General features: G+C 39.7%; 1 protein-coding gene across 4 annotated transcripts in view; it reads right to left on the reverse strand.

Moving 5' to 3' along the window:
• Positions 1-12,328, reverse strand: part of DMRT1 (doublesex and mab-3 related transcription factor 1) — an 87,373-nt gene extending 75,045 nt beyond the window's left edge. The window contains exon 1 of one of the 4 annotated variants that reach the window (XM_042448493.1): positions 12,179-12,328. In XM_042448493.1, coding sequence (XP_042304427.1) covers positions 12,179-12,313 — 135 coding nt within the window. In that variant the 5' untranslated portion in view covers positions 12,314-12,328. Of the gene's footprint in view, positions 1-5,740; positions 6,287-12,178 lie in introns of those variants that run through there. The other 3 variants (XM_042448489.1, XM_042448492.1, XM_042448490.1) reach the window with 3 other exon arrangements.
• Positions 12,329-13,678: the final 1,350 nt, after the last annotated feature.

Genomic DNA, 13,678 nt, shown 5'->3' on the forward strand with positions numbered 1-13,678 from the left:
ATACTCCAAAATCTAAAAAAACTCCCAAATCCAAAACAATTCTGATCCCAAGTATTTCAAATAAGAAATACTCAACCTGTACAACTACTATAGAAATCTCGGAAAATATTGTGAGCATTTGCTTGGTTCTTCTGGACGGGCCTGTTATAGAAAACAAAAACAAAAATGGAAGGGCCTTTTTGTTTCTTTTTGGATACAAGGCTAAAGCAGAAGGGCTTTGTAACAGACTAAGAGCATGCAACCATGGCTGCTAATTTTCACCTCACAATGGGCCTCATTTGGTCATCTGAAGATGCAAATGCAATAAGGGTATATCCGCACTGCAGAAATAATCTAGTTTGACAGCACTTAACTGCTATGAAATTCAGGAAACTGTCCTTGGTTGTTGCACCACAGCAAAACAAACGACAGTTCTCAGAATTCCATAGCACTGAGCTGTGGCAGTTAAAGTGGTGTCAAACTGGATTATATCTGCAGTGTGGGTGCAACCTGAAAGTCTCAACAGGGAAATAATGTCTGCTTATGATTTCCTGGATTGCCAACAGGTTTCCACCCATTCTTTAGAACTGAAGGCCAGGAGGCTTTGGGAGTTTGAAAAAAGTCCCATGAGGCTGCTTATAGCCCATATACTGTTTAATATTGTCTTAAGGGGGGGAGGGATAAAGTGTTTTTAATTATTATATTTTATATTTTACTGTTGTCAACCGCCCGGATTGGTTTGCCATAGGGCGGTATATAAATAATTATTATTATTATTATTATTATTATTATTATTATTATTATTATTATTATTATTATCATTATTATTATTATTATATTAGGCTATACCTCCATTTTAGACTTATGGCCTGAAAGATGAGCATTATGAGTAGGATCAGCCCATTTTGTACCTCTCAAAGCCACTGCATGTCAGTTATGGAGGTGGATGGTGAAGAGCACCCAAGAGGTGCAGCCCTGAACAGCAAGAGAACAAGCTGTGCTTTCTTTGATACTTTTGCACAGAAGCATGAGAGTGTTGGGTTTTTTCCACAAAAAAAAAAAAAGAAGAAGAAGAAGAAGAAGAAGAAGAAGAAGTAGCATAACATTTGTACCATCTTCTGCACCAGAATGAGGAATGCAATTGAGATATCTATCCTACTGGACTTGTGCCAAAGCCAATCCAGGAGAAACTTCCTAACAATGCAAACCTGACCTAATCCTGATGCACCAGTTTCCTTTAAGCTGGGCACTGCAATGCAAGCAGAAGAGCAGTGCTGGAGTCTGCTAAGTATTCTGAGTCAATAAAGCAGGCACATCAACAGCCCAGGGTCCCTCAAATTCAATCTTGTGAACATTGGAAAAAAGTTACTTTCTGTGAACTACCAACTCCCAGAATCCCCTCCAGTCAATGTTGGCTGAGAAATTCTGCAAGTTGCAATTAAAAAAAAAAAACACAAACTTTTCAATGCTGTTTTCTCCCTTATAAATGTGCTTTGGCAGCTGCATGAGAGGTATGGAGAAGCAGGGAAAGGTTGAGTCCTGTTGTTAAAATAAGAAATGGCAATGGGAAAAAGGTTCAGCTGGCAACTAGATGTTTTAACTTGATTGTTAATTAATGATTTATTGTGCACACACATAGTAGGAGGCATTATGAATATTAAGTAATTTTAGGCTGATATGTAATGACCGAAGCTGCAAAAATGAACACATCATGCAAACATCTTTAAATCAGCATCCACATTAGCATATGATGCATGAGAAAAGAACATTCTTATCCCATATAAATCCAACAGAATGTTGGACATGCCTACTTGCAGAAAGCAAGTAATGCAGGGGTAGGCAACCCTTTTGAGCCGGGGCCCAGGTTGCTGTCCCTCAGACAACTGGGGGGCCGAAGCCAAAAAATAAATAATTATATAATTTTTTTAAAAAATTAAATAAATAAATAAACCAGGACAAATGTAGGACAAAAATTTCAAATGGAAGGCACTTTTTAAATAAAAAATGGCGGACACGTGAAAAAAATTGATGATTTTTAAAAAAATATTAAGATAAATGCATGTTTCTGAGGCTTCTATAGACAACTGCCCCATCATGCCCCTCGTGCGAGACGCCAAAGGCCCCGGCAGCAATCGGCGGCAGGACCGGGCTGGGGCCGGTCCCAAGGCCTTGCCGGGCCGCATCCGGCCCGCGGGCCAAAGGTTGCCTACCCCTGAAGTAATGTTTAGTGTGGCCTGTGCTTGCGATCTAAAAGAGAATCAGTCCTTCCATTAGTCCATGCATTTAAGCAATGCAGTTTAGCACAGAGCCTTTAGATTACAATATCCAGAAACTTAGAAATTCCTAGATTAATGCCGGGTGGAAGATGTTGGGTTCAAAATGTCTCTTTCCCAATAATTAATATACTTCAGGTCAATTAGGCCTAACATTCTTAAAATATGAGACCAAACCCAAACTATCATAGTAAGATGTTATGGTTTAAACATACAAACCTCTACACTATACTGGCTCTCTTCTGGGAGTTACAATTCCCAAACCTAACTTTCCTGGGTTTTGTGACTGCAATTAATTAACAATAGGTGACAGCTAATAAAGAATTAACTTTTTAATAAAAGTTAGATACATTATACTGCCAAAAGAACATAAGGAATAGATTAGTTAACTTTAAATTGAGCTGCTAAGGTTGCAACTACATTCCAGATACTACACAGTAACGCTTCTGAAATCAAGGGCAGACAAATAAATTAGTTCAGTTGCGACAATTGCTATTTCAAAGTATTCAGATATGGCACATTTGTATCAACTAGTAAAATCACTCAAAGGATAAATGTTTGGATTTTTTAAAAAAAGTTTATAATTATTAATAAGACAAAGGAATGGAGCTTAAAATTTTTAAGGTTAAATGGGAAGAAATACTGTTCAAAACGTAGCTCACTTTACTGAGATGGAAATGGGAGCTCAACTTTCCCCATAAAAACCAATAATTAAAATCCTTCAAATATTAGTCTGCTATTTGTAAAATATTTTTTCCAGACCGTTGTGTAGCATGTCAAGTCATTAAAAGATATTGGGGGGGGGGGGATTGCATTAAATCAATTTACAGTATTGATTTAGGGGATTTTTACACACTAATTTGTAATTCAACTTTTTGACCTATTATTTGCAAAATGATTTCTTTAAACTCGTTGGAAGTAAAATCTGTTAACGTCAGAAAATGAAAGGAAGACGTTGACATATTTGTGCTCATATTAAATTACTGAAGGCAGCCTTGGTGCAACAATTCCAAGACCTATAGTTTTTGTTAAGTAAAACTGAACCAAAAAACATTAATTTAAAAAAATCTAATTATGACTCAAGTTGTTTTCATTTTAGCTAATACAGAATTTATTTATTTTATATTTAGTCTTGGGAAAAAGATAATGACTTTTCTCCATGACTAAGGCATAAAACAACATTTGTGCTATAAAATTCAATTTTGAAACTTCTGAATGGACATTTTCAGATATCTCCACACAAGGGAAATGAAAATGACAAATCTTGTCAAGCAATTTCTCTGAGGAATACCCCAGATGTTCTTTTCCAACTTTTTGGTTTAAAATATGTAAACATATTTAAGTGTAATAAGTATATCTCTAGTTTTCTCTATAAGCGGTTATAGGAAAATAAGGAGGACCTATTATCAAAAAGTTGCTGGTGTCCAAAGCAGACATCATTAATAAGGAGCCAGTTCTTAATATCTTGATAAAATAGATAAGGAGAGAGAAAATTATTCAAAGACAAGTAAGACAGATCGTGAGAGATTTTATTTTAGCCAAAACAATCACAAAAACAACACCTTTTATTTATTTGTTGTTATTTTTAACAACTTTTTGGTTTTAAAAAAACTTAGTGTACTAGATAGACAGATTTTTCTCTATATTGATAGAAATCTTACAGTAAGCAAGGTGTTCTGCCACACAAGGAGAGTAAGATCTGCTGCAATTCAAATGAGTAAATTTCTGCAGCCTTAGGGCTTTAATCTTGCTAAACTATGCGCATTTGCTTGGGAGCCAACCTCATTGAGATCAAGTGGAATTACTTCTATCTCAAGCATGACTGCCCTAATATTCAACACAGGACCCTTTCCTTCTACAAACCAGAACACCCCCTTGAAGAGGTTAGCAAGGAACTCAATAGAAATGTGACAGAAGGTGCATCCACACTGCAGAAATAAATGAGTTTGACACCATTTGCACTGCCATGACTCTGTCCTACAGAAGCATGGATTTGGTGAGCTATTCAGAGAGTTCTAGTGCCTCACCAAACTGCAAATCCCAGGATTCTTTAGGATGGAGATATGGCAGTTGAAGCAGTGTCAAACTGCTTCAATTCTGCAGTGTGGATGTAAATAAGCGGGATTTTCCTTATAGCTTTGGGTGAGACCAGGGTGACCAGATAGCCTAACCTCAGTGGAGGACTAGGCATTGCAAAATGTAGGACATTACAATAGGACAACTAAAAACACTAAGATAAATGTAAATTCAGGCTTCTTAGTCATGCTCCAAATGGAGGACATTCTGAAATTCCTCCTGGAGAGAAGGTTGAAATGGGGGACATGTCCTGGAAAAGGAGGCTGTTGAGTCACCCTAGGTGGGACTCAGGCTGCATCTGCACTGCAGAAGCAATCTGGTTTGACACCACTTTAACTGCCATGGCTCCATGCTATAGAATTCTGGGGATTACTTTGTTTATCCAAAGTGTACCAGCTTTTGCTTTTTTAAAGAATGTTTAAAATGAAGCATTGATTCCCATTCTGATTCAGCTAGTTTTGTGAAAAACTCTGGTACTGAATTCTCCAAAGCTTTTGCAACACTGGTGGCACCCCAGGACTGTCTGCTTCTCTGCACTTCCATCTCTGCTCCCATGCTTTAAACCTAAAGAGGCCAATACTGATTTCCCTGTTGACCCTGAAACCAATCTTCTTCATCCCCGCTGTAGAAATAATTCCAGTTTGACACTGCTTTAGCTGCTTTTAATTAAGACTCTGAGCCTGAGGACAGAGCATTGTGAAATTAACCATTTGTAAGCCACTTTGAGTGCATTTTCAAGAGTGGGGTATAAATACAATCAATGATGATGATGATAATGATGATGATAGCCATGCCTCCATGCTATGGAATCCTAATAATTTTTACTTTGCTTATTTATTTCAAGGATTTAGATCCTGCTTTTCTTCCACAATGGGACTCATATAATAATAATAATAATAATAGCCATACCTCCATACTTTGGAATACTAATCATAATAGTTTTTTATTTAATTAACTTATTTCAAGGACTTCTAGCCTGCATTTCTCCCACAATGTGACTCTAATAATAATAATAATAGTAGTAGTAGGAGCCATGCCTCCATGCTATGGATTCCTGGGAATTGCAATAATAATAATAATAATAATAATAGGAGTCCTCATGCCTGCATACTATGGATTCCTATAAATAATAATAATGGTAATAATAATAAGAGCCCTGTCTTCCATGCTATGGATTCCTGGGGACTGCAGTGTGTTGGGGGCACCAGTGCTCTGTGGCAGAGAGCTGGGTAACTGTCACCCCCCCCAAAGAACCCCCATGGGCAGAATGCCCCAGCCTCAATGCTGGAGCCCTGGCACTGCCCAAGCTGAGAGTGAGGCTGGGGCTGCAGTGCTGGGGCTGGGGCTGCTGCTGCTGCAGAGTGCCCTCCAGCTGCGCAGGGGCTGCCTCCTGTGTCCCTGCTGTCTCTCACCTGGGCAGCCATGACCCTCTGCCTCTCTGCGATGAGGCTGCACTTCTTGCACTGGCAGTCCCTCCACATGCAGAAGCGCTTGTGGCCCTTCAGGGGCGAGGAGTAGCCGTGGTTCCTGCAGCGGGCGCACTTGGGCAGCCGGGGGCACTTCTTGGCTGCAGGGGCCCCAGGGCTGGAGCCAGGGCCAGATGCCTTCCCAAAGGAGCCCATCTTGGAGCCCCCTTGGCTGCTGCTGCTGCTGCTGGGCTCCGAGGAAGAAGCCGAAGAAGGCTTGTGCAAAGAGGCATCGTTGGGCATCCCTTCTCTCTTGCCTCTCTCTCTGGTCCTTGCAAAAAGTGGCTTAGTTTGAAGGGCCCCCAATTAGCCCAAGGGAGATGATGGGGACTTTGGCACCCTCTTTGCAAAGGGACTTTGCCTGGGCCCCCTTTGCAAGCAGCTCTGCACAAGGAAGAAGAAATAAAGGAGGCACACAGAAACTTTTCTGCAACTTGGAAAGGATGCCCACTTGTGGGGTGGGAAAGGCTCCTCCTCCTCTCCTCCTTCCAGCATGCTCCCAAGGCCTTCCAGCACGTGGGGAAGACACACACATCACAACACACACACACACAGCTCCTCCTGGATCTTCTTTGCAAAAAGGTTGGCTCAGGAGTCCAAGGGGTGCCTTGCACTTCTTTTTTTGCAAAGAAGTGTCTCTGCATCCATGCAAGCTTGAATGCATGCACCTTGTTATGCCAATGCAATGCACACACCTAGTTATGCAATGCACCTTGTTATGGAATTCAGTGCATGCACCTTGTGAATGCAATACAATGCATGCATGGTTGCAAGGGAGGTCATATGCATGCTTGGGAGCACAGCAGAGAGGCTTATCACAAAGGAGGGTAAGGGGGAGGAAAATGGAGGACAGGACCAAAGGGAAGCTAGAACACACTCCTAGAAATATGAATCCATGCTTCTTAAGACAGAATGGAGGACGTTTTGGAAGTCCTCCTGGGACAGGAGGTTGAAATGGAGGACAGGTCCGGTAAAAAGGAGGACTCCCCCTGGTCACCCTGGGTGCATGCAAAGCCTCCCACTTTTAAACCACTTTTTTTTTGGCAGGAAAAGAAACAAAACTGAAGAAAGGAGCAAAGGCCCCCCAAAAGTGTGACTCTCATTCCTTTTCCCAGGCCTGTTCTACATTTCAGCCTCCTGTCCAGGAGGAATTGCAAAGTATAAATATAAATTTATATGTGTATAAATATAAGTATAAATTATAAATAAATGTCGAGCAGTGCTAAAAAGCACAATGCCAATTGTGGTTGAGGCACAAGGGACAAATGGATCATTCAAAGGTTTGTTGCCCATAAAGTGCCATTTTAAGCCCTTGCCTTGCTTAGAACTGTGTAAGAACATTGCAAGCCAACAAGGCATTTTAGGGAAGAAAGGTTCATTGGAAAAATAGGGTTGAGTATAATAAAATACACAAAAGCTGCATCCACACTGTAGAAATAATCCGGGTTGACACCACTTTAGCTGCCCTGGCTCAATGCTATGGAATTCCAGAGGTTCTAGTTTCTTGGGGTATTCCATAGCATTGAGACAGAGTAGTTAAAGTGGTGTCAAACTGGATTATTTCTACAGTACAGATGCAGCCTATATGTAATCACTGCAAATAAACCATATGGAATTCATTTATATGAATGTGCCACTCCCTGCCTCTGTTTCTTCAGCATCACCCACTTCCACCTAAAGGAAGATGAATTTTAAGTGTGAGGAGAGAGGAGGATACACCGTTGTTGTTGTTGTTGTTGTTGTTGTTGTGTGCCTTCAAGTCATTTCCGACATATGGCAACCTTAAGGCAAACCTGTCAGGGTTTTCCTGGCAAGTTTCTTCAGAGGAGGTTTGCCACTGCCATCCTCTGAAGCTGAGAGAATGTGACTTGCCCAAAGTCACCCAGTGGGTTTCCATGGCCTAACCGGGATTCGAACCCTGGTCTCCAGAATCCTAGTCCAACACTCAAACCACTACTCTCAGGAAGGACAATTCTTACTTTACTCCTGTTACTCATTTGGTCCAACAGGTTTTTGAAAACCAGGGCTTCATCTGCACTGCAGAAATAGTCCAGTTTGACACCACTTTAACTGCCACAGATCAATGGTATGGAATCCTGGGAACTTTAGTTTGTTGTGGCACCAGAGCTCAATCTACAGTTCCCAATATCCCATAGCATTGAGCCTTGGCAGTTAAAAGTCATGTCAAACTGGATTATTTCAGCAGTGTGGATGCAGCCCTTGGGGGGGGGAAACTGTTTGACAGTGATAGAAGTGGGATGAAAGTGAAACAGATCCTCTTCCTACTCTCAGGGCAGAAGAAAAATAAAATCTTATTGGTTTCCTCCAGTTTATGAATCCTATCTTCTTCTCTGCTCTGCGAAAACAATTGTGTAGTAAAGAAGAATGTGCTTTAGTTTCTAAGAGAGAGAAAAAAACTACCGAAACATCTTGTGAATATGGTTAATGTTGTGTGGAACACAAGAAACAACCATTTTAATTTGAATAATAATTCCTAGCTACGTGGTGGCTGTTTAATTCAAAGGGCCAGAGGGATACACAGCTTCCTATTCGGAGGAAGAGAGAAACGGAGCTATTAAAGATGAACATTATCAATTGCTGACTGTCATATCTTGTTATAGAAACCTCTCCCACACTAGGAGATGGGAGTTGGGCAGAGGAATGGGGAAAATGTTAACATTTCGTGTACAGTATGTGTTGTGGTGACATTGTTATACAGGCCCAGGAAATACAAAACACAATTTCTATTTCCCTTTTAAAGGTATCTGGATTGGTGGCCAGCTTTCCTGTCTTGAAGGAAGAGAACTTTTTCATCTGAAGTTAAATGTGAATGTATTGGACCTCCTTGGCAATTTCCATTTAAATCAGGGATAGGAATCCTGCAATTCTCTAGCCAGCAGTACTATACTTGGGGGATGTTGGGAATTGCAGTCCAACAAAATCTGGAGGATTGTACACTTCTCACTTTTGACTTACATATAGATTACTCTTGAGAGCACAAGGGTCACTGTTTTTACCCAGTTCTGCCATACATATGTACCCCAGCAAACAAAGCAGATGTGTTCCTGGACATTACTTCTTTAATAGAAAATCTGGTGCCAGAGGCAGAAATAATATGGAAATAGTAAGGGTAGGGTCCAGTGCCACAAAAAAGAGCAGTTCAACATGTTTCAGGGAATATTTTATTGAAAACTAACCGCATGCACCTGTGAAACATACCAAATCAGATAAGCCTTGTATAAGTAAACAAAACATTTTGTACTTCTAGAGACGCTTTTTAAGACATCTTTCAAAATGCATCTGTTGTTGTCATGTGCCTTCAAGTTGTTTCCAAGTTATGGGGAACCTAAGGCAAACCTATCCATTGCCATCCTTTGAGGCTGAGAGAAGGTGACTTGCCAAAAGTCACCCAGTGGGTTTACCTGGCCAAGCCAGGATTTTAACCTTGGCCTCCAGAGTCATATTCAACACTCAAACCACTACCCCACACTGGTTCCCATGTATCTAAATGTGACTTTTTATTTCAAAAAGTTCTATTTTTCTTATGATTCTGTTTTAGTGGCTAAATGTATTGATACATGCTTTTTAAATGCTAGGGTTTGGCATACTTATTATCTGTTCTCCTCTTTTCCCTGTTGTTCTGTTCACACATACTCCATAAATGATTCTGGAGGCAGCTGCTGTTTACCCTGCCTGTTGTAGGGAGGCACACACAACTTCAGCAGTTTGGCTAAAGTAGAATTCCATTCTTTCTTCTTCTTTTTAAATAATCTTTATTCAAAGTTTCAACAAATATACAAGCATATATATAATTGAAAACATCATAAAAACATCCACACCCACATCAATTCATTCATAATAACATCAATTACATTATCTTCCTATCACATCATCATCAATGTCAATTATACCTAATTTCATCTCCTTTAATGGTTATTTATGTCTCTCTATATATACTACCTTACATATCCTTCCCCATCCCCTTTTCTTACATATGATTCTCTTATTTCATATCCCATCTATCTTTCTGTCTTGCCTTTCTATCTTCCCCACCATTATCCATTTCCATTCTTACCCATCCCATATCCCTTCTTAGTTTAGTGTATTCCTTCCTTCCTTGATACTTTCTTCCTCTCCCATGCCTTTCCTCTAATTACTCCTTCCTTCCTCCACTTATACAGGTATCCTCGGCTGCCACAACAAACTAGCTTGCAGAATTCCATAGCATTGAGCCATGGCAGTTAAAGTGGTGTCAAACTGGATTATTTCTGCAGTGTGGATACGACACAAGTGGTGCTGAAGCCATCTGCAGCAATGAGTGAGACATTTTTGGTACAACAATTTCTGCTGCACTGTGTGAGTAGTTTCTGGTGCCCTGGAACTGATGGATATCAGAAAGCTATAACACAAAGGGAAAGTGTGACAACCATTGATTTTCCTGGGCAAGAGGAAAAGTGTATACAGGTCTGCGGAGCCATTCTGCAGATAATAGCAGTAAATAAGTAAAGAAAAGACTAGTAGATAATTCCTACTCCCTGTCAAAAATGTTCAGAGTAATCCCATACCCTCCAACATTTCACAGATGAAAATTGTGGACCCATGGCCAAGCAACATCAGTATGGTCAAAATGGGAAAAGTTATTAATGAGGAAGAACACACAAGCGGGAAGGGTTGCAGCAGTTTGTTTTTGCCTCAGCTGACTGGGAAGGGTAAGATTCCTCCCTCTTTTCTGCTTCCTCCAACACTGAGTTAAGTTAATTGAGTTCAAAATTCTTTTGCATTGTAAACTCAGTTTGTACCATTTGAAATAAGCTGAGGACGAAGGGAGAAAATGGGGTAAAAGCAGTTGAAAAGTGGGATGCCAGAGGGTTAATCGGGGCAGTCTCTGCCAAAAGAAAACAGTTGGAGAGTATGCAGTCCAAAACATACTTAATTGGAAGTGAGTCCTCCAGAGTCCAATGAGGTTTACTCTGTGCTGGTTGCAATCTGTGTTTAAGATTGTAACTTTTGAATTACTTTTCAGAAAAGATGTTAAATTGCTTTGTTGAATGTTTGAATCCTTCTCCCTAACATGGAGGCATAGAACAGTCCTAAGCATATTTTCCTGGAAGCCCCTCCAGTGTTCAGGGGGCTTTACTCTCTATTGCTTGTGTTTAGGATTTGAATGAGCTTGGAGAAGAAATGGTAACATTTATTTTCTAAGAAATGTGTTTTTCTCTGATGGCAGTACAGCATCTTTTAAAAACTTTTTATACCCTGCCTTTCTGTGTATGCAAAGCAGCTCTCAACTTTGTTTTTGTCTTTTTGAAAACGAAATACAGTACTGTACAACATTAAAGGGGGGTGGGGATAAAATGTGAATGCTTCAGTACTTCCAGAAGTTCCAAATCAACAGTTGCAAGATGGCAGGCTTGCCTCCAGCAGAATTTGCTGCTCTAGCAAAAATGGTGCTCTAGGGACAAGGGCTATATATCTACAGGGCTGCATTTATTTATGGGAAGAGGAGAATTCAAAGTAATTTGAATTAAAACAGTCAAATTTGAAGAACTAGTATTTGAAATAAAACCCCACTTTTGAGTATGACGTGTGACAGCAATCATAACTACTCAGTAATGTTGAGAGGGAAAAAGTGATCTTCACATCTTTGGAACACATTTTCTCAGGATGCAACCCATTGCAAAGCAATTAATTTCAATAACTAATATTAATTAATTAATTCAAGTAACTAATTTCAATTTAGTACAATGCCCATAAATGGACACAGTATCCAGTTATAGTATAAACATGTGCAAATCACCAAATTAGAGCCAATGCACCAACGATTAAATGTATGGATTATTAAGTATTATAGCGAGATACTCTGGGGAGAAAAGCAGTAAATAAATAAATGTAGTGCCTAACACAAGGGTGGGTAAAATGTGCCTCACGGGTTGCATGTGGTTCCCTAGGGCTTTTTTGTAGCCTCTTCTGGAGTCCTTTCCCCAGTGTCCCTAAAAGCACTGTTTTTTCCCCATTCCAAAGTGGGATTTTACCACCTCTGAGTATTCCCTGCCTAGGTCTGCATCTGCACTGCAAAATTAAATCAATTTGACACTGCTTTAACTGCCAAGACTCAGTACTATGTAATTCTGGAATTTGTAGTTTTGTGAGATATTTAGTCTTCCCTGCCAAAGAGCTCTGGTGCTACAAAAAAAAAAAAAAAATACAGATCCCAGGATTTCATAAAATGCTGCCATGACAGTTAAAGTGGAGTCAAACTACATTAATTCTGCAGTGTGGCAGAAGCCTAGGACAAACCTTTCCATTGGAGGTATATTATCTGTGCCTGACTCCAGTAAATTTTCTCAGAGGCATGATCAACCACATGCTAGCTTTTCTGTCTACCTTAGTAATGAGGAAAGAGAGGAAAAGTGCAGATGTCTTGGTTTTTCCTGACACACAGCAATGTGTTTGATGTGAAGACCTGGCAGCACCACACCTTTGTAGGCTGTAGTATTCATCAGTTGTTGCTGACTTCATTTATATCCTGGCTTTCCCATGAGAACTAGGATTCAAGACAATTTACAGTGTGTGTGTATCTTTTGCACTGCAGAATTTCAGAGCCAATATGGAAACCGCATCAAATAAGATTATTATTATTATTATTTTCTTATATCCTGCCTTTCTCCTAATATAGGGACTCAAGGTGGCGAACAGCGGATTTAAAATAAGATGCTTAATATAGAGGAAACTGATTATACAAATAGATAATTGTGGTCCCCATTGCTGTCAAAACAACAGATACTGTCACCTTTCTTTCTTTTCTTTTCTTTTCTTTCTTTTTTGTTCTATTTGCTGGTATTTCTACCCAAAGGGGGAAAGGTGCTAATTGTTAATGGATCATGAGCTGAAGGTCAGGTGTTTTTTTCTCAGTTGTTAACACATTTATTTTATTTTATTTATTTGAGAATCAAAACAAACAGAACAACCTATTCTGGATGGGGGATTTTGGGAGATGCAGTCCAACACATTTAGAAGACACCAGACTGGGCAAGACTGGACTAAGCAGCATTGACTGCTTCCAAGTTGCAGCTTCTTTTAATTAATTTGAGAACTATTAGACATGGATACTGAACAATGCAATTTGTTTTAGCCATGTATCTATCTGAGTAATTACCTACTATTAATACAGATATTGTTAAAGAAAATAAAAATTTTGAGGGCCTTTACACAGGCCAGTTTTTTTTAATGGGGGCACCTGGAATTAACATAATAAAACACCTATAATTTGAATCTTCTATTAAATAATTACTCAGTTAATCAACACAGTTAATTGTATCATGTTTCCAAAGGCCTGCTTTCTAAAAGACTTGTTAAAGGGTAGGCAGAAGCAACTATTACTCCGCACTGATCTTCCAATTCATTTTGGGTGCACTAAAAAAATTAATTGGACCAGTGACTTAGAACATTGAGGGCCGCTGCATGACCCATTAAACTGACATTCTGAACATTTGTAATTCACAATACAAGACTGATAGAATCCTATATGCACTCTATATGTTTGCAGCCTTTTATCATGGATTAGCACTGGTACATAGAAGGCCTCCTGATTAGAATGTCACCATCAATTGAGAGAGAAGACAACCGTAATGGAGCCAGATTTGATAAACTGGTAGACTGTGACAAAGGAAGCTTGGGTCTTTTCAAAGAGGCTACGTAATTAATTGCTATCTTTTTATTTATGATACTTAATTTCTTATTGGATACAGCCACTTTTCCACTGTGGGGGGACAAGGTCAGAAATAAGTAGATTGCTTCAAGTGATTAAGCAAATGCTTTCTTCTCTCTCTCTCTCTCTCTCGCTCTCTCTCTTTAAATGCTATTCATTCAGTTATGGAATATTCA

Source organism: Sceloporus undulatus, chromosome 2 (genome assembly GCF_019175285.1).
Source record: "Sceloporus undulatus isolate JIND9_A2432 ecotype Alabama chromosome 2, SceUnd_v1.1, whole genome shotgun sequence".
Classification (NCBI taxonomy): domain Eukaryota; kingdom Metazoa; phylum Chordata; class Lepidosauria; order Squamata; family Phrynosomatidae; genus Sceloporus; species Sceloporus undulatus.